The sequence below is a fragment of the Simochromis diagramma genome, unplaced genomic scaffold (genome assembly GCF_900408965.1).
Source record: "Simochromis diagramma unplaced genomic scaffold, fSimDia1.1 OVJJ01000618.1, whole genome shotgun sequence".
Lineage (NCBI taxonomy): Eukaryota > Metazoa > Chordata > Actinopteri > Cichliformes > Cichlidae > Simochromis > Simochromis diagramma.
The window spans coordinates 7,861,612-7,882,083 of NW_024387423.1; the positions used below are offsets into that span (position 1 = coordinate 7,861,612).

The 20,472-nt window shown below is 40.9% G+C and overlaps 1 protein-coding gene and 1 pseudogene across 1 annotated transcript; one reads left to right on the plus strand and one right to left on the minus strand.

Moving 5' to 3' along the window:
* The first annotated feature begins 1,699 nt into the window (after positions 1-1,699).
* Positions 1,700-16,295, plus strand: LOC120722341 (proline-rich transmembrane protein 1-like). Its single transcript, XM_040013320.1, has 5 exons — positions 1,700-1,948; positions 2,091-2,310; positions 2,421-2,556; positions 3,015-3,335; positions 14,980-16,295. Exons 3-5 carry the CDS (start codon positions 2,431-2,433, stop codon positions 15,136-15,138), a joined length of 606 nt encoding a protein of 201 aa, XP_039869254.1. The 5' UTR covers positions 1,700-1,948; positions 2,091-2,310; positions 2,421-2,430; the 3' UTR covers positions 15,139-16,295.
* LOC120722339 lies at positions 15,836-20,077 on the minus strand (annotated as a pseudogene).
* Between the last annotated feature and the right edge of the window lie 395 nt (positions 20,078-20,472).

Below are 20,472 nucleotides of genomic sequence, written 5' to 3' on the forward strand. Positions count from 1 at the left end.
TTGTTTCCAACAACTGAATGAGGCTTAACTGGATACGCTTCTCATTGTATGCTGTGTGTCTGATTTTCTGAAAGATGTTTTAAGGAGTAAAGAATTGGAAAGATTCACCTCATGGGTGTAACAAGCTGCAAGCAGTAGGTGTAGTGAAGGTAGATGAATTTAAATACCTCGGGTCAACGTTCTGACGCAACGGACAGTTTACAACACAGGTGGGGAATACAGTGCAGGCAGGGTGAAGTGGGTGGAGATGAGTGTCAGAGGTGGTTTGTGACAGAAAGTGGTAGTGAGACCTGCTATGATGTTTGGATGAAGGCAGGAGGTCGGTCTGGAAGTAGTAGAAGAATGAAGATTTTCACTGGGAGTGAAAAGGATTAACAAGATAGAAATGATCATATCAGAGCAATTTGGAGAGGAATAGCTGGAAATGTGTAAACGAGGCATAGGGCTGTTGAATATGGAGCGGTCGGGGGGCAGAAAGACCACAAAGATTCATGGATGTAGTGTAGGAGGACATACATGTGACCGGAGGATGCTAGGGACAGGGTGAGATGGGAGCAGATCCCTGTATCAACTGTTGATTTCCTCATCTGTTGGAAAAAATGTGTAGAAAAGAATTTGAGGTTGAAGTGGCTGTATACAAGGGTGAAAAAGACAACAAAAAAGTATACAATGAACAAAAAATAAATAAAAATGTGTCACTCTGTGTCGTGGGATAAAAAACAGACAACCTTAAAGTGGAAATCCTCACATTACCTATGTTCAGTGAACACAGGGTGCCACTGCATCCACAAAAACAATCCAGAAACTTCCGTAGCTTCTGTCTTTTAAGATGACTTGAGGGGACATAAAAGCTGGTTACAAAGTGCTGTCTTTTCACTTTTATTGTTTGAAAATAGTTGTGCTGGTTTTTATATCAAAAAGGGAGCTTACATAAAGCATCTTGTGTAAGCGTTAAAGGGGTTTTCAAAGTAAGTAAATGAATAGAAGTATAATGAGTGGCCTTCATAGCCATGTTCTTTCTTCTTTATTAGAAATGCTCTGTCGCCATCTAGTGGACAATCTGTTTCCCCCTGCCTGATTAAGGTAGTGAGACCGCATAACGAGCCTTCCAATCATGCGGTGCCCTCATGTTTACCCGTGAGATACAGACTTAAATACTTGAGTAACAAAACTACATGGTGTGTAAGTCTACAGAGAAGAACTCGACATGAGTCGTTCTTTTAATTAACTGTATGACAACTTCAAACCATAGGACCATAATATTTCTCAGTTATTCACATAAAGGGCTGTTTTCCAGTTAACTCGCAGTTTTTATGAGAGACCGTCACCCCTGATTATGCCCACCGAGACGACCCATACTATAGGCTCTATAGGTCCTGATTTACACATGTCCAGCCAGCTATTGAGACCGGAAATTAAGCGTATTTGCATTCACAAAATAAAAGCGTACTGCGTTGAACACCGTAAAGAAACAAGACGGAGACACCATTTTGGATGTGGAAATTATACGTGTTTTTGTGGCTATAGATAGGTATTTTCCGGGTTTTATTGTTGATATGTGTTTCGTGTGACCCATATAATCATAAGATTGGTTTGGTTAAATTGTACATGTGTCTGTGGAGGCTGAGGGTAAAAATAAGCTTGTTTTCATTCTATATTGTCTCTTCACCTGTTTCCAGAGCCTACATAGAAAGGCAGGCATCATCTCGTTTCCTAACAACCACCAACTAACGGACTAAAAATTACAAATTTTAAACATGTATGAACCCAAGACTTATCTTAAAGCATCACGTCACTTTAACTCCAACCATAATCCCTACCATGACATGTCATGACGCACCCACTTTGCCTGGCAACCACCTAACGACGGACTAAAATTACATTACAGCAGGACCTGAGCATCGCAGGGGGACCTTTTGAAGCACATTGTCCTATGCATTTTTCCTAGGTGCGTGTAAATTACATTTATATGTTAACTATAAGGCATTTAATTTTGAAAACCATAATCAAATTCAACTTATGAAATCGAGTACAGACCCAGCTGTTTTTGTTTGTTTGTTTGTTTGTTTGTTTTACTTTTGTATTTTCAGTTTTCTCATTATGACCAATATTGATCAAGACCAAAAATACCGCGGCATGAGCAGGTACAAGATAAAATAAAACCGCGGATATGCTCCGCAGCTCTTTTAATTTGAAAGCGGAAGTGTGATATGCAATGCTCGACGAGGGGCTACGCTGACTGTCAAACGTTTGGAATAGGACTACGACGTGTAGCGGACCGTGTTCAGCTGGAAAATTCAAAAGGGCTTGGTAAGAAAAAAAAAAGAAAAAAAATATTAAATATTTTAGAGAAGTAAGCTATACGCGAACCCGGCGCCAAAAAAAACAAGGCTGACTTTCTTTTTTGTGTGAAAACCTAGAAGTTGCATTATGGATTCGGGGAAACACCCATGCCCTCCACCAGCGGGATGGTCCAGTGAGAAGTCCTCCATGGGCCAAGCGCCCCCTCCACCCTACCAGGACGACAGTAACCCTGGCCCTGGATATCCACTGCAGGTAACCAGCACATTTAAAGACACATTTTTTAAGACAATCTAAAAAAAGAGAGAGAGAGAGGTATTTAATCCAATAAAAACGTTAGTTATATTTTCTCTATTTACCTATAGACTGCTAAACAATGTTATCATGTAATCATGACTTTTCCCATCGGTTCGTTCGGTTGTGTTATTATGATATTCATCCTGCTGAGTTGGTTAGCTGCATATATATATATATATATATATATATATATATATATATATATATATATATATATATATATATAATATGGAGAGAGAGAGAGAGAGAGAGATCTAAAGACGAGGTAAGATGTACTCCTTCTATATTTATTTAACCTCTATCAACAACAGTCTCGTTTTTCCATAAATCACTTATCCAACCCGTTTTCCACTTCAACCACCTGTTTCGTTTGCAGTGGAAATGAGTTGGTCTTATTTCACTTCTGTCTCCTGCAGGGTTATCCCGGGCAGCCTGCAGGAGTAGGATATGGGCAGCCTGCAGGAGTAGGATATGGACAGCCTGCAGGGGCAGGATATGGACAGCCTGCAGGGGCAGGATATGGACAGCCTGCAGGGGCAGGATATGGACAGCCAGCTCATCCCATGGGTGGACAGTACCCTGCACCTCAGCAGGGTACTGTCGTGGTCCAGCCCACAGTGTATGTGGCTCAGGGTCCTCTAGCTAACCCCATCAATGACTACTTGGGCTACTCCATCTTCACCATGTTGTGCTGTTGCCTGCCACTTGGAATTGCTGCCCTTATCTTCTCCATCTTGGTGAGTCTCAAAAAAGAAAGTTTTTCATTCTTCATGGACTGTTGCACTGCAATAAATACACATCATAAAGCTGTTTGTTTAAGGAGATGAGATGATACCTAAAGAATTCCAAGAGTTCTAAAATGAAATGAAATAATAAATTAAATTTGTCATTAAGTAATTAAATTTGGGAATAAATAATAATTCTACTAATAATCAAAATAATAAACTCAAAGATTACTAATAGTTCTGGTGGCTTTCTTCCACCACTGATGCTTGTGGTTTCATTTATAATGTATTTTGGGAGACCTGGCTACATCAAGCACCAATTCAGTTGACTGTAACACTGCATCAACTCAGTACCTTGGATAATCTGTGTTGACTTGCTGTTAGATGTTGGGGTCTGTTGAAAAGCCACAGCAAGAATTTACATTTTAAAATAATTTTATGGTGCACTCCAGGACAGGACCCATGAAGTAACTGATTAAAAAGTGGAATATTTAAAGATATGTTTAATTAAACAAATTGAAATGTTAATTAATTAATGATAAATTTAATGTATTCATTTATTATTTACGCAGTTTTGTTATTTTATTTTAGCACATTTAGCCCTCCATAGTTTTAAAACATTCAGTATAAAGTTCATTGAGGTATTAAAGTAAACCATGCTGTTCAGAATAACATCTAACACCCACATGTTACTGCGTGGGAACCAGATTAGAGAACATGCTTAGGTTACCAGAAGGTGTAAAAATGTGTGCAGAGAAAAGGAGAAGTGAAAGATGCAAAGATGTGCAATAACTGTGTGACAAGAATTCACATGGAAATCAAAAAGACTAGGAGAATAAGTAAAGATAGAGTAAAACACAGTGAAGTAGTATATACATAACAAACATGCCAAATCCAATGTGGCATGAGAGATGAGAGCGAGATGTCTAAAAACAAAACAAAAAATATTGTACCCACAGTCTTGAGGAGGGGAGGATGGGTATTGCTTTTTACTTCCATCTGTAACGAATGGCTTTTTAAATGGTTGATTTTGGACTTGATTGACCTGAATGTCTTTGCAGAGGGCAGGGAGAAGAGTAAGTAGTGGCTGCATTGGGTGTGGCCATCATAAAACAGCTGGCTGTCTTTTCGAGTCAGCAGGTGTGACTTTCACAGAGACAGAGAGAGAGTGGAGTAGATAACCATTGTGGGAAAACTCAGCAGTAAGAACACGCTGGTGGTGAAACGCTCTGCAGTGCAAGGGTTTCACTTGCATTTGAAAGAAGGCAGCTGTAATTACCGGTGTAATTGAATATAGACCCACATCATTTCCTCTCTGAGGCACACAGTGAGCAGCAAAGAGGCGTTGTCCTGTAAAAGAGATCATCAGCAACAACCATCCCAGTTATTCAGGGACTAAATCCACCACAATAAGTGAATGCAATATTTACAGGCACGTCCTGCTGTAATCGTTGTTGCTGCTGACGTTGGGCTCTTTGTATTCTGGTAGAGTCGAGATTCTGGCTCCAAGACATAACTGTAGATTTGAAAAATTGTCATTTGCAATTAAGAGCAATTAAAAGAAAGTAGGTCTTTACTTAGGGGCTTTAAAGGGACAGAAAAAGAATTTCCGTAGGCTGCAAATAAAAGGGGTCTCAAAGTGAATCCAATGTGGAAGTTGCATTCTTTATACCAGCCAGCAGGGGGCAATTCTTATGTTTGTGGTAACAAATATTGTTATACAGGAATATATGGGGAAAACAGTCTACGGCTCCCTTTATCCATGGTCTCAGTAAAGCCTTTTCTGATGAGTTTATGGTCCCGGTCTCTGGTTTTAAGTGGTATTGAAAACAATATGATGATTATTTTGTAAAATATGGTCATTATTAGTGTCAAGAAGGGCTATAAAGCAGGATGTGCTTAAAGCCATTGCTTTATAGCTGTACTAGAACAAATCTTAGTTTTAGTAACTGTTCAAAGTTACAGCAATTAGTCCAGGAATACAAATATGGAGGTGAAAATGAGCAGAACAGCCCTCTTTAATGCCTTTTTTTTTTACACGGTCTCATTAGAGTGCTACTGCATGCACGTTGTCTCTGGAAGTTGTGGTAGTTGATTCTTACAGGATGGAAAAGACACCCTTGCTTCCTCCATGTTTGTAGTTAAAGGCCAAAAATAACCTTACATTTTACTGCATTCGCAGAGACTCCTGGGGAGTATCACTTTTAAATAAAGATGACTTCTGAAGCTTTAATGTAAATGTTTTTGCCATAGTGACTTGCAATGCACTTCTATGTGACTGTGCACAATGTTTTATATTATGTTTATTTTTTCATCAGTATTCAGAAGCCTACAGAAACACAAAGCGTGCATATTGACCTGCATTTTCTGTTTGTTTTTTTTAGCCTTTCTTGAGACAAAGAAAATGACAGATGAAAAAACAGAGTCATTAAGCTTTTAAGCTTTTCTAAATTTCCTGTGCTAGGTTTTGTTAAAGTTATGGTTGAGACCACACATGTCATGCTGTGCTAATTATAACTCACGACACATACCTTCCAAAGCAGCAGATGCTTCCGAGCTGTTATTTTTAAAATGTTACACATGTATCTTTCAGTATTTACATTGTGGTTGTCAATAGTTTCCCACAGTTGCTGTTGTGAACCTAATTAGAATAAAACTAAAACTTTTTTTTTTTACCATTACATAACATTGTAGGATTATTGCTTAAAAATAAATAAATACAATTTTTAAAAAGGCATCTATATTGACCAGTGCGGATTACATATGAAAAAAATTAACATCAAATGCTGTGATACGACAAAGGCACGATAAGATCAACAAACTCTATTCACTAAGTTTATGCTTTAAGGCAGAAGATTTAAAATTAATCACTCAAGGCTTATTTAGGTAATTCTTTTAGCATTTAATAATAATAATAATGGGTTGCATTTCTATAGCGCTTTTCGGGACCCCTCAAAGCGCTTTACAATACCACTATTCATTCACTCTCACATTCATAAAGGGCACTTATGTAAGGTTGATGATTTGTTGCTCTCCCGAATCATGCATAGACACACTTTCAGTTCGTGCTGGAAGAACATGAACTCCTCGATGTCTCCCTCTCTGTCTTCCTCGTCTCTCCTGCAGGTTCACGCATCCTGGCCCTTGTTTTGTCTGTGCCTACACAAAGTTGGCATTATAGCAGCCCCACCTCTTTCCATTACTATATCACAGCCGCTGGGTCTAACACTTTGTCTGGTGTTGTCTTGTAGAAACAGTATCTCTGTGTTGGGGCTGGTCATTTTGGTCTACATTAGACATAATAATGCAGTTCTTCTCATAGACACTGGCTCTTTTGTCAAGCTGAGGAATTTCAGATTGTTGGTGATCACGCGGTCATGAGGATCTCATCATTTTGGCAATATGGAGAATGCCCACTGATTTATTTTTGTTTTTAATCTGCCTCTGTGTAATCTGTGAATCTCTTAGCTTCAGTACTGACAAATCATTGAAACAGCAGTAAAACCAATTTTATGGCATTTACAGCAGCATTCTAACTGACTTCTAACAGACCAAAATTTTTGAACATTGATGATCATTGCCGGCCGTAACTCACATAGTGTGTCATATATTGCTGCATTTGTTATTTTTCCACTGAAGACATGGTACACTTATGTCTTCAACCTGGCACCACCTGCCACACCACATATGTGAGGTGACAGACACTGAGAGGTGCACAACCAGCGGAATAAATACCAAAGGTTTTGGTGCACGCTGCTGTTTGTGAAAGCAACAACGCCAGTTGCAACGGGGGCTTAACAGCTTGTGGCTTGTTGTTATGAACAATTTGAGGTAACGGGTGATTCGTTGTGTTTCCATTCTTTCTAATGGAAAAGTTCCGGGTTTTTCTTCCTTTTCTGTGAGCTTTTCTGAATTAATTGCTTTATGACAAAAGCACTGTGGAGCTTTCAGTAGCACTACATGCCCCCGGGCTTTCCAAAAATCCCCACTTTTGTCGCAATCAGGCTCGAGCAGTCAGTTACCTCAGCTCAAGGGCATTCCCTGCTTTTGTGAAGGCATCACCAAACAGCTCTTTGTTTCCCCAAATGCCAGCATTTTCTTCAGAAGCCCTTATTTACAATGAGTGAACATTCAGATGAGCTAATTCTTCTGCAGAGGGGTGATGTATTTTAACTGGAATTTAAGGTTATTTCCTCTTGCTGACCTTAAAATGTGGCATACATTTTAGTTTGTGTCACATTAAAATGTGATACAAATTTATTTTTGGTCTAACATGGCATTTCTTGTTACTGAACTGTCATGTTATGTATTGAAATCAAAGTGGAGACAGTTTTGTGTTTAACCACGGAGCTACAGAGAGCAACATAAAGGCAAACACTGGTCATTGGCTGTAATCAGAATCAGAATCAGAATCAGAATCAGAAAGGGGTTTATTGCCAAATGTTGAGCAGGTTTACAACATTAGGAAATTGCTGCGGTGCTTCAGTGCAAACATGGTGTCATAAATAACACTTAAATAGACATGGGAAAAAGAAAAAAAAAAAAAAATGTCAGGTACTCTGTAGCATCTGATTGAGCTAAATTTAAATATTAAAGTGTAAAATGTTTGATCAACACTAAAGAAAATTAGATTTGATTCTGTAAAAGGATCTTCATGTAAAACTGTCTGTAGTCACCAAAACCGATAAAGCCAAAGTAAATATTTGTTCCAACAGGACTTTACTCAGATCAGTGTGACCAACTACCTGATAGCAACAAGAAGCTGTTTTTTTTGTTTGGTTGTTTTGTTTTTTTACATTATATTTTTTTTCTAAAGAGAAATAACCACTTGTCTATCTGAACATTACATTAAACTTACTTGAAAATGTTATTTGACAGATGTGAATGGCGTCTTTTCTACGTTCACTCGGTTAAATGAAATAACAGTTGATGACAGGAGAACTGTAGAAAGATGTGAAAAAGATCTAATGAGAGATTATTTTGTTTTCACCATGATAAGTGGTTAGCAAGACATTGATTAGAGCTGTGCAGTGAGGTAAGAATTCATCACTGAGTGTACTGAATCCGGTTTTAACCCTTTCCTTTCTGATGTCTAAAACTTTTGGCATATTTGACTGTAAAAAGTTTATTTATTTAAAGTAATCGCTAACAAATCTAAAAGCAGGGCAACAGAGCAGTGCGAAAAGCACATACAATTGTCACTTAAGTAGACGCACAGGTATTTGTGTAGCACCTATTTTTGTGCAGTGTTATCTGAACCTTCACCTGCCACTTAGTTATAATAATAAAATAATTATGATAATGCAGGTAAATACAATCTTTATTTCAAGTTAAATTGCAAATGTAATGAAGAAAAAAACAACTGGGTTTTTAAAAGTTCAATTTGAGATTTTGTCGTGGTCCTGAGTTGACTCAGTGGTTTTGAATACTGTTATCTTATGTTTTAGATTAATTCTTAAGATTTTCTTGTTCTTAGGGTTTGGTTTCTGTTTTGTATTTTTAGCTCCTGTTCTGTGTCTCTGTGCCTGTCCTGGTCCCACATCTGTGTTCCCTCCCTGTTGCTGTGTCTGATGTCTTTGTGTTAAGTTTTCGTGTCTTGCGTTTGGTCTGCGTTGCTTCCTGTGTCTTGTTAGCTCTGATTTATTCCTGATGTGTTATCACCTGTTCCCTATCCTCTCGTTGTCAGTCTGTGTATTTAAGCCTTGCGATTCTCTCTGTCTGTGTCGCATCTTTAACGTCATCCACACCTTCTCCGTGTTGTGTCTCATCCCTCTGTGTTCTGGTGAAGTTCTGGTTCCCAGTTCCACTCTCCTAGTCTATGCTTCCTAGTTTTAGTTTCCTGAATCTAGTTAGTTCATGTTTGAGGTTCTTGTTTTGTTTTTGTAAAGTTTACTTCTTACAAAGAGTGTTCTAGCAAATAACGCAACTGTTAGCTTCCTGTTTTTGAGTACATTTAGGTCCACATCCTGCCCGCAGACAGCACTAGCCTTGACAGTTTGTGATTTGGCAGATAATGAAAAAACCCAAGTTATACTGTGGCGGCGTAGTGTGGGAAACAGAATCACTTAGATATAAGTCACAGTAATGTCTGATGTGAGCTACAGTAGATTTTGGTTTTCATTTTGTTTTGTTAACCAGTTGGTTAATAGGCTTTAAATTTCCACTGAGCTGGATTTGATTAAATCCACTGAGTAGTCCTTACATTTAAATCTAGCCTCTCTTTTGGTCTCTTCTCCTGTCTTTCTTACATCTTTCTCTATCACTGAGTGAACGTAGCTTACAGCTAATTAGCTAAGTTAAGTTTAGCTAATACAGCAGCTGGACCTTTAGCTAGCAGTCCTTTAGCTGTGAGACAGTTTGTATGTTTGATATTTGTCGAGCTGTTAGAAATGTTGTTAATTTCAGATTTAAAAAGATTTACGGTCGCTCCTCTCCTATGGAGCTAGCCAAATGCTCTATTACTGCAACAACAGCCTATGGACATCTGCACCAAAAATGCTGTTCCAGCTCATTTCAGCCCAGTTTAAGCCCTGACTATACTGTTATACACAATGCATTAATTACATATTTTTGCCTCTTTCATCCCTTAGTGTCAGTAAGCATGACTGATTAGAATTACAATACCTTATTTATTAGAAGGGGGAATTGTTTTGTTGCTCAATTCAAAATAAATGTGAAATATAGAAAATCTAAACCCTATATAATAAATTTTAATGTAAATATTCCAAAGTTGAACATTACTATGTACAGTGTAAACAAGATATTACAAGTGAAAATAGTCCAGGTGTCACAGGGAGAAGCTGTAGTAAATACTCCAATAGGACTGGCTTTTGTGTGTGTTGTTTTTATTGTTCCCTCAATTAAGGCTCTAGACTGTTTGATATCTGGAATGAGTTAAACTTGCCGTAACATGCCTTTTTCAAAATGTAAGGACTACAAAGTCCTTTCAGCTAAATGTGAAAGTAAAAGTAAAAAGTTGTGAGAAAAGTAAATGTGAAAGTAAAGTACAGATGCCTGAAAATTCTACTTAATTAAAAAATTATTTGTACTTTAGCTCCCACCTCTGGGGTTTGTACAGCACTTTTCTGAACTTTTACAAAGTGTTTCACCCAGCTTCAAAAGAAGTCAAGTTTACCAGCAGTTTTATGTTCATAGTTTGGTTTAAATATTTTAAAGATAAAGCCATATCAGTTGTAGCATGAAGTGGAACATGCAGGAACTCGTTAGATAATCTGCATCCCTTGTCAGTTCTTGTTAGATGGTACATTGCTTTGAGTTTTGTGACAGCAATATCTACATTTCACCTCAAAAGCTTAGCAAGTGTATCTCATTTAACACTGTAGTACTTTTCCTTAGCATTTAGGAAAAAATCAACCAGCTTTTATGACTGCCGATTAGATACTTTCATTTTATGGATTGTGAAATCTTCTTGCACAGCAACTATTCAGTAACATCCGAGCTGTAAATGACTTTAGTTCCTGGCTTGCCACGTGTTTGTGTGTCTGTGTCTTACCCATTGAGATGGCAAAACATTGGGCACAGGCTTGTGTCTCCTCGTAGATCTCATTGCAGAAATTCTGCACATTATAATACATCCCAGATAAGGGTTTTAAAGACCTAGACAGGCTGTGATCTCGAGAGGATGCCTTCTTAGTGCACATAAACAGCAGGAGCAGCAGCCCTGGTTACCTTTAAAAAAGAAAACAAGGATTAAAGAGATTCAGTGTAGTACACTTTTGAAATTTAAAAAAAAAAATCATGACTCTGTGCAGTACACCCCAGATTTCAATAGCTTGTAGAACCACGTTTAGTATAGACTTTAAGTCTTGCACATCTTTTGCCTACTCACTTCAGTATGACTCACTTGCTGTGCTTGAGATCACAGCAGCAAATTAGAGCTTCACTTTAGAGCTATGCCCAAATGCTATGGCTGCAAAACAAGCCCAAATCATCACTCCACACCTCTGTGCTTGACAGTTGGTATGAGCTGTTTGTGTTGATATGCCACGTTTGGTTTTCCCCAAACATGGCACTGTGCATTATGACCATAACAACCATCTCTACTTTGTGCTTGTCCATCCAAAAGACATTTTTCCAGGAGTCTTGTGAAAATTCCAAACCTAAGCTTTGTTGCTATCTTATTTTTAGAGAGGAAAGACTCTTTTTGGCAACCCTTCCATACAAGCTGTGCTTCTTCTAATTGTACTGTCATTGGCTCTTGATTTTTTTATTATTATTATTATTATTGTTGTTGTTGTTGTTGTTGTTGTTGTTGTTGTTGTTGTTGTTGTTGTTGTATTAGTTTTTAATTTCTTTGAGTATTGAACAGTCTGACCTTTGGCCAAAAGGCTGTGAAAACGTTTTTTCCCATGACTCCATATACATCACAAGTATGTACGTGTTGGTACGTGTTTAACATAGAAATATGCTTCTGAGTTTCAACCACAACTACATAAAACTGTTAAAGAGCAAAATGCCACTTAACCCCCCTGCTGTTAGCCTTACCACAAGATAGGGTTTGGATGGCTCACAGAGGTGAGTGACATTTTGCGTGGTTAAGATGTGTTGAGAATGTTGTACATGTTCCAGGAAATCTCTAAACTGTTGGTAAACTGTAGGTTGAAAAGACAGAGACAGAACAAGAACATCTGAACAATATTAACTCACTGAATAAGCTAGGTAAACTACTCTTTGCCCGTCACTTTGCTTTCATTTCATTGTGGCAAAACTATGCAGACTTTTTTTATCAGCTGCGTTCAGCTGTGCTTGCTGCAATGTTACCAAATCCCATGCAGAAAGAAGACGAAGAAGCAGCACGGGCAGACACACTGATAACCCTCCATTGAGACGGCACACAGATTATACCGTCTAACCTACAACAAGGCAAGCTAGTCAGAAGGAAAGGAGAGCCGTGCTTTCAAAGAGCACTTTCTCGATTTTGGGACACTAGTGCATTAGTCTGTATAAGTCTGCTCTTTCTACAAACCAGTTTGGGCTGTGTTTTTATAAGATTAGTTTGTTTCCCTTGGGCCTGCTGTTCTGTTGAATGGACTGTCTAATCCTGTTAGCCAAGCTCCTTCCTATGAATAATTCAGCTGTAATATCACCATAAGAATATATTTTAATGTTTTATTCCTTGGCTTTTGTAGGAATTGTTAGATCAGTGATTATTTTTTTTAAATCAATCTTCTTACATCCCCTAAATGTAAACAATAAAGCAGAAGTGCCTTAAACATGCACTCCCCCCCCCTAATTGGCAGCAGAGATGACTCTGTGGTTCTTAAATGTTTGTAGGAAAACAGCCCTTTGCTTTCTTGTGTACAACCTCACTTGATAAGGTTGTGCTCGATTGCTAGTTGTAAGAGTCACTGAATGCAATGTGATGTTGTTTTTGTATATTGTGGCCCCTATTAGTCTTCAAGGCTTCAAGGTACTTTTTTAACTAATGGATTAGACAAACATTAAGCAGATGTCTCCTCAGCATTTTTTAGTGGGAGCTCAAAATAAAGATGGAGGATAGGTGTGGTCCAGTCTAAGTACTGAATAAAGTATGCTAACAACAGCTGGTCTGTTGTTTCCTATTTTATTAAAAGTCCTGTGGTTTCCCACATGTTGTCCCAACATGTCAGTTTAAGTTTTCATGTGGCCTAAAAGGTTTTTTTGTTTTTTTAATGGAGTAAATATTGGATTAAAACTCTTGGTAAACTTCTATTTAAGAGATAAAACGATGGGAGTGCTTCATATTGCCTCAGTAAATATTCTGCAGTGTGGCTCTTAAACAGCAATTGCTCACAAATTACAGTTTACCCATAAGTAGTAATCATCACATAGAGTTCCTTCTCAGTGTGTGCAAATCACCGTCATGGGCCATTTGTTCCACAGTCTCAACAGTCAGCTTGTTTTTCGTAAGTTAAACATTCTTGCCACACCTCTAACAACATAACAGTTGGTACAGTAATTTAGAGTGTTCTGTGCCATGATTGTGTTTGTGAAGAGTTACTGCTAAGCTTTTGTGTTTCTGAAAATGCATGCATCAGTTCCTCAATACTCCGTTTTCAAATTTTCCAAAGTGAAAAATAATCTTTGTTTACATCATCATTAAGAGGGAACAGGATGCAGGATGAGATGAGATGGCTGATGAGAAAAAACTTGATGCATGTCCACTACAGAGTAATGCAGAGTGCAGAATCATAGGACGCCAACAATACTTGACAAAAGGGTTTGTACTAAACTGGAGAACCCAAAAATCCAACAAAGGATGTAACTAGAAACGTACATATGAGACACAATTTCTTTAGGCAAGGTAAATCTGAGGCACATTAGGAGGAGCAACGGGCAATTTGAAAGGAGGAAGAGGAAGGTGGGACTCACAGGAAACCAATGGGGAATGAGATAAGGGAAAACATCACGACGGTTAGAAGAGACAATTGACTGTGAAAGTAAAACAGGAACCAAGCAAGCAATGCCACACAGCAATAGAAATCCCCACAGTAAACATGATGATAGAGGCAGGGGCACACGCACTAACACAAATCCAAATTAGGGAACACAGAGGGACACAACCACTTCTTACCAGGATACTAAAGCCAAAATGTAACCAAAAACTCCAAATAGGGAAATGAAAACCTGAACCAGAACTCAGAACAGCAATACACAGAGAAAAACCATGACGTTAAAACCCCCGGTCTCATATTGTGTGAAAAGCTCTGACCCATCATAACATGGGAAATAAAATCTTTGTTACTGATTATAGCATTAACAGGTTAATGAATTGTCATTAACCTGGCCACCTGGGTTGGCTGGAAGACTGTTTACTTAGCCTGGCAGGGCGAAGGACACTGTCTCAGCTGAACTCTGGACACACACATACACTGATACACACTCATCCCCCCTCCCTTTCCAAACGCCTTCGATGCTTGTCCCCTCCCGGGGAAGATGGCGGTCGACTGGACAAGCGCAGACATGCAGCAGGACCGGATGTGCTGTCTACACCGGCTCTCTTGTACCCTTTACCTGCCCCTGTTGCTTGTCTTGTGTTTCTATGGTGTATTAATAGTTATGTGCTTTTTGTGCTGGGGTGGGTTTTTTTTTTTCAAACTGTTCTCCCACTAGGAGCTCAGTCTGAGTGGAGTTTTTTTTTCTCCTCCTCTCACCTCATGCATTTTTGTTGTTTTTTCCTATCAGCCTACCTCTCTGACATGTCTTCCCAGTGTGTTGTTTGTGTAAGTTTGGTCAGAAGGTTCCTTTGTAAGTGTGCATGCGCCATTAGCGTGCTGCCTGCTGTAACCTATAATTTCCGTCGGGATTAATAAAGTATTCTGATTCTGATAATCAAGCAGGAAAACTTGGTTTGGAATTCTTACTGAGATAATGTAAAATGTCCTGGCTTGCGTGGCTATGCTACTTCTCATTCTTTTTATTATGTAATTTAATCATTTTCTTTACATTATGAATGTTGACGGTTGTAGAATGTCTCGATGTTCAAACTGCTGGAAAACATTACATCTTCCACACGTTTCCATTTTCAGAAGATCAGAGTATATGCTTTCTGGGTTTTTAAGCTCTAAACAAGTATCATCCTGTATAGTGGAGGTCCAACAACCAAGAGCAGCAACAACAACCAAATTGCTTTGTTTTTCTTCCTTATCACTTTCAGACTCGGGAATCCAACCACGTTGGCGATCGGATGTCAGCGGAGCGGAGCAGCAGGACAGCCAGGACACTGAACCATGTGGCTTTGGGACTCGGTATTGCTGGCCTGATCCTCACAATTGTTTATGTGGCAGTTGTGGTAAATACCGTTCGCAAATACTGATTTAACATCTTTTCTATATTGCCTCTCCATGCTCAGAAACAGGTTATGTGATCATATCAGGAACATTATTGGCTTTCAGGGTGACGTTTTATTGGAAACTTTTTAAATTTGTACTGAAAAATCTTTGACGTTAACCCTATAATGGCATTTGTATCATATTTGCCCTCTTTCTCATCAACATAATCAATACCTTCCATAATTTTAAAATGCTATGGACAAAACTCTTTTTTTAAAAGAGTCTAAATTTAACATTGTTGTTAACAAAAAATTGTCAAAAACGCCCAATGTATCAAATGTGATAAAGAAAATATCTCATAAACAACATGATATAGCACAGAAAATGTGGATTTGGTTATAAGGGTTATTAAACATCTCAGTTCCAAAAACATTTGAATTTTTTCTGGTTATTTTTTGATGGGTTGGGTCTTACAGAGTTAATCAAATTATTATCAACAGTGATTGGCAATTTATTGTTATGATTTTGCTGAATACATCCAAATCACTGCAACCCATTACTCTTCAGCAGTGTGAAGACTAGCATCTATTGCCAAAGATTTATATTTACTAATCAGCTATTTTGCTTATGATTTGCTTTTGTATGTTATCACGCATCTATCATCACATTTTTGACATGTATGGGGTTTTGTTTCTCAATTTTGATGCCTTATGAATGAGAGTTTATTGTGCTGTCATTACACAAGCAGAATTCATGCCATACAAAGTTTATGTTTCATGATTAAATGGCAAATGATGATCAAAACTGTATTTAGGTTGTGAGATTAAAGTTTGACTTTGAGTTTTGTGAAAGTATTAAAAGGCTAAAATGTTTACGAACATTAAAATTCCTCACTGATGGAGACATGTGTTTTGTCCATGCTGAAAAACAGTGGAAGACGAGTCTGTTGATCATCAGTTTTGCAATCTAAAACAGGATGTCATAGATTGTTTAGAGGAGTGCAAAGCTTCTCACGAAATCAGCAGTAAAGTAGAAACAGTTGAGGCATTATGAGGAGCAGTTCAGTCAGGCTCCAATTCGCTCCGTATTCAAACTTGTGTAGGTATCACTGGTGTTCTGTTGCGCTCTGTGTTTTCTCTGTAGCCAATGCTTAAGACTGTATACCAAATTTCTTTATAAATAAAGTTGAAGTATGTCATGAGAAAAATGTTTGTGTTGTTTAATTGGATGAGTTTTATCAGACCAGTTTCAGAGCCTTCCCATAGAAACCTTGGGAACACAACTGTGGAATAAGTGAGTTTGCAGCTTAACTGTTGAATACATTATTTTACAGGTGTACAGGTGCATTTTAAAGAAAACTGTTTCTGTTAATACACAACTACAAAATTATTCCATTAAAAAAACAAAATGATCTGAGTCGATATTATTAGCTCCCCCACCCCCCTAGAAACCATAACACAAACCAGCGATGGGTTTTATTTTCCAATGTACACACGGTATAAAAACCTCAAGGGTCTGAGTGTCATTTGTGAAAGCATCATGCCAAAACAAGTTTAGACTTGAGCGGGGCCTGGACTTCCACAGGCCCCGCTGGTTTAGACTTATTTCTGTTAACAAAGCAAGACAGAGCAGCTCAACCGGTTTTCACATGCTAGCAAGGGAAGGATCTCAGAGCAGCCCTTCTGCCCTTGGTGTCAGACCACTTCGAAGAACCAGCTTCCACTGCAGCCTTTTATTTCTGTGACACACAGTTTCCACAAACACCCATTGTAAAACGAATAGTTATGTCTATAACTTCTGTTCCCTGAAGGAGAGGAACGAGGTACAACACATAAGTATGGGATATCACGCCCTCTCGTGTCCTGGCTGAAGAAACCTTTAATCACGTCTTTAATCACCTCGTTCCTCTCCTTCAGGGAACAAAAGTTATAGACATAACTATTCGTTCCCTTTCAGTCGATTCACTCGGTACAACACATAAGTATGGGACATATATACACGCCCCACAGAGCAGCCACCGAACCGGAATCGGACCACCACATCCTTAGTGAGTGGTAGACCCAGCAGAAAGGACAGCATGAGCCACCGAAGGGGCTGTAACGTCCAACCGATAAAACCGCACAAAAGTGTGCGGTGATGCCCAACTAGCTGCCGCACAAATATCAGCTATAGGCACCCCTTTAAAAAGAGCCCATGAGGTTGCCATCCCCCTGGTGGAATGAGCTCTCACCCCGTGGGGAAAAGCAAGACCACCGGTGCCGTATGCCAGTGAGATAGCTTCTATAATCCAGTGGGACAGCCTCTGTTTCGACAGAGCTCTACCTCTATTTGGATTAGCGAAGCAGACAAACAGCTGGTCACATAATTGCACATTCTGAGTGCGCTCAATGTAGGTGCGTAGCACACGCACTGGACAAAGAGAATGCATCCTCCTCTGCTCCTCAGATGCAAAAGGAGGGGAGCAAAAGCTCAGCAACTCAAACTCCATTGAGCTAGAAGATGCAGGCATGATCTTGGGAAAATAGGCAGCATTTGGACGCAATACGACCTTGCGGCCATCAGAAGAGAACTGTGTGCAGGAGGGATGCACAGAGAGCGCATGAAGGTCACCCACTCACTTTGCCGAAGCCAAAGCGAGAAGTAATGCAGTCTTATATGAAAGAAATTTCATATCCACAGACTCAATGAGTTCAAACGGGGGACTACAAAGGGCCTCCAGCACCAAAGACAAGTCCCAAGCAGGGACACTGGACTTAAGCACGGGCCTCAGCCGGCGAACTCCTTTCAGAAAACGTATGGCAAGGGGATGTGCACCTGGTGTCACCCCGTCAAAGCCAATATGACAAGCAGATATAGCTGCCAAATAAACCTTAATTGTCGAAAATGAAAGGCCCTTATCTAGCAGCTCCTGCAGGAATGTCAAAACATCCACAATAGAGCACTGAAATGGGAGAGTGTGGCGGTCCTGGCACCATTGCTCGAAGGCTCGCCATTTGTAAGCGTACAAGCCTCTAGTAGATGAGGCCCTAGCGCTCTGAATTGTCGCTATCACACTAGGTGGCAAACCCTTAGCAATCAAGTTTAACCTCTCAGCAGGTAAGCATGAAGGCGCCACAGATCTGGGCGCGGATCAAACACTTTTCCTCCCGCCTGAGAGAGGAGATCCCTGCGGAGAGGAAGCTGCCAAGGACTCGCTGCTAGCAGGCTGATTATCTCTGCATACCACGACCTTGTGGGCCACCAAGGGGCCACTAAAATCAGAGAGAGGGGGAATGCCGACGCACTCTCTCTAGAACTGGAGATATCATTTCCACTGGGGGAAATGCATACAGGAGCACGTCTGGCCATTGGTGCGCTAGCGCGTCCAAGCCTAAGGGTGCATCGTGGTCGATTATGGAGAAGAACAGGGGGCAGTGAGTATTTACCCTTGAAGCAAAACGATCCATTTGCGCCTTGCCAAACAGGTCCCAAATCTGAGCCACTATTAAAGGGTGTAACCTCCATTCTCTCACCAGAGGACCCCCCGTGGAGAGAAGGTCGGGCCCCAGGTTCAGGTGGCCCGGGACATGGGTGGCTCTTAGAGACAGAAAATGAACACTGCACCATAACAGCAGAGAGCGAGACAGGAGCAGCCCAGGCTCCCTCCAAGGACTGAGAGCTAGCATGCAAGACGCGGTTACCGGCAGCCTCCTCTGGAGGTGACGCGATGCACAGAAACGATGAGAGAGAGTCCAGCGTTGAAACGCTCTCATTTTTAACAGTCCAAGTGGCACTACGGCGATCAAAGATGCCATCATGCCCAACAAGCTTAATATCGTCTGGAAACGCAGTCTGCGTCCCAAATGAAACTGAGCGAGGCAGCGATGAAACGCGGCCACTCTGTGCTCCGACAAACGCGCGCGGCTGGAAAGCGAGCATATTTCCAAACCGAGAAAAGTAATCTGCTGACTCGGGATTAGCGAGCTCTTTTGAAAGTTCACAGAGAACCCCAGTGTCTGAATGTGTGACAGAACCAGCGACAGCTGTGTCTCTACCTGCTCTCTGGAGCAAGCTACGAGAGCCCAGTCGTCTAGGTAGGCTAAGATGCGGATTCCTCTCTCTCTGAGGAGCGCTAGCGCTGCCTCGGCACATTTCGTAAAGGTGCGAGGAGCAAGCGACAGCCCGAACGGCAGCACTAGGTATTCGTAGGCTATGCCCTCGAATGCAAACCTCAGAAACTGCCTGTGTTTCGGGTGTATAGCCACATGAAAATAAGCATCTGTTAGATCGATTGTTGCAAACCAATCTCCCGAGCCGACCGAATTCAAGAGCTGTCTGAGTGTTAGCATCTTGAACCTGTACGTTCGTAGATACGTGTTCAAGACTCGCAGGTCGAGGATGGGACAAAGCCCTCCCCCTTTTTTCGGAACAACAAAATAACGGCTGTACCAACCTTTGTCTGTCTCCGAAGCGGGGACCACTCGTATTGCTCTTTTCTGCAATAGCGCCTTTATTTCCTCTCTGAGTATCATGGCCGCCTCGGTGTTGACAGTCGTGTTTACGACTCTTTGGAAACGAGGCGGATTGACCCGGAACTGCAACCGGTAACCCATGGCAACGGTTCGCAGCACCCATGGAGAGGGGGCGCAAGCGCGCCACTGAGGGAAGTCAGCAGCCAGCCGGCTGACCTGCAGCACCGTCGGCGGGGCGTTGTCGCCCCCCAGTGTGTCGTCGCCCCCCAGTGTGTCTGCAGGGAACTGCATCACCTGCCTGACCTGGCACATTCTGCCTGCAGGCTGAGCATTTGTGATTGTTTGAGAATAAACAACACTCTTTATTGATTTTAACATGGAAACATGTACATTTATACATTTTGTTGGAGGCACCTTTTCTGGGGCACAGCAATGAAAAACAGCGGGAACACTCGATGTGGTCACCTGAACATTTAACACACCTGAACAGGAAGTTACCTGAGGCATTTTGTGTGCAGGGGTTTTGCGCTTGGGAGACAGTGTTAGGAAAGTGCAGCGCCTTCTGGGGCTGACAACCTGAACAGAACTTAAGCGGCACCTCTTGTGCGGCAACAGAGGGGTAAAAACAGCGTCTCCCTGCTGCTGGACCCCCTCTCCACTCGAAACCACAGCTAGGAGGGCTGAGGCTTCTTCCTCCTGGGCATCGGGTCCCACCGGGGACCCGAGGGTGGGCCTTTGCTCCAGGCCGACTGGCGTGGAGCTCGGGCCGGAGGATGTGCTCTTGCTGGCGGCACACCCACTTCAGCAGTGGGCGCCGGTCTCTTGCCAGTCGGCAGAGGAACGGCGGGCCTGTGAGAGCTAGCTGCGGGCTTGGGTTTCAGCTGACGTCTGGGGATGATGTCACGCAGAGCTTCCGTCTGCTTCTTC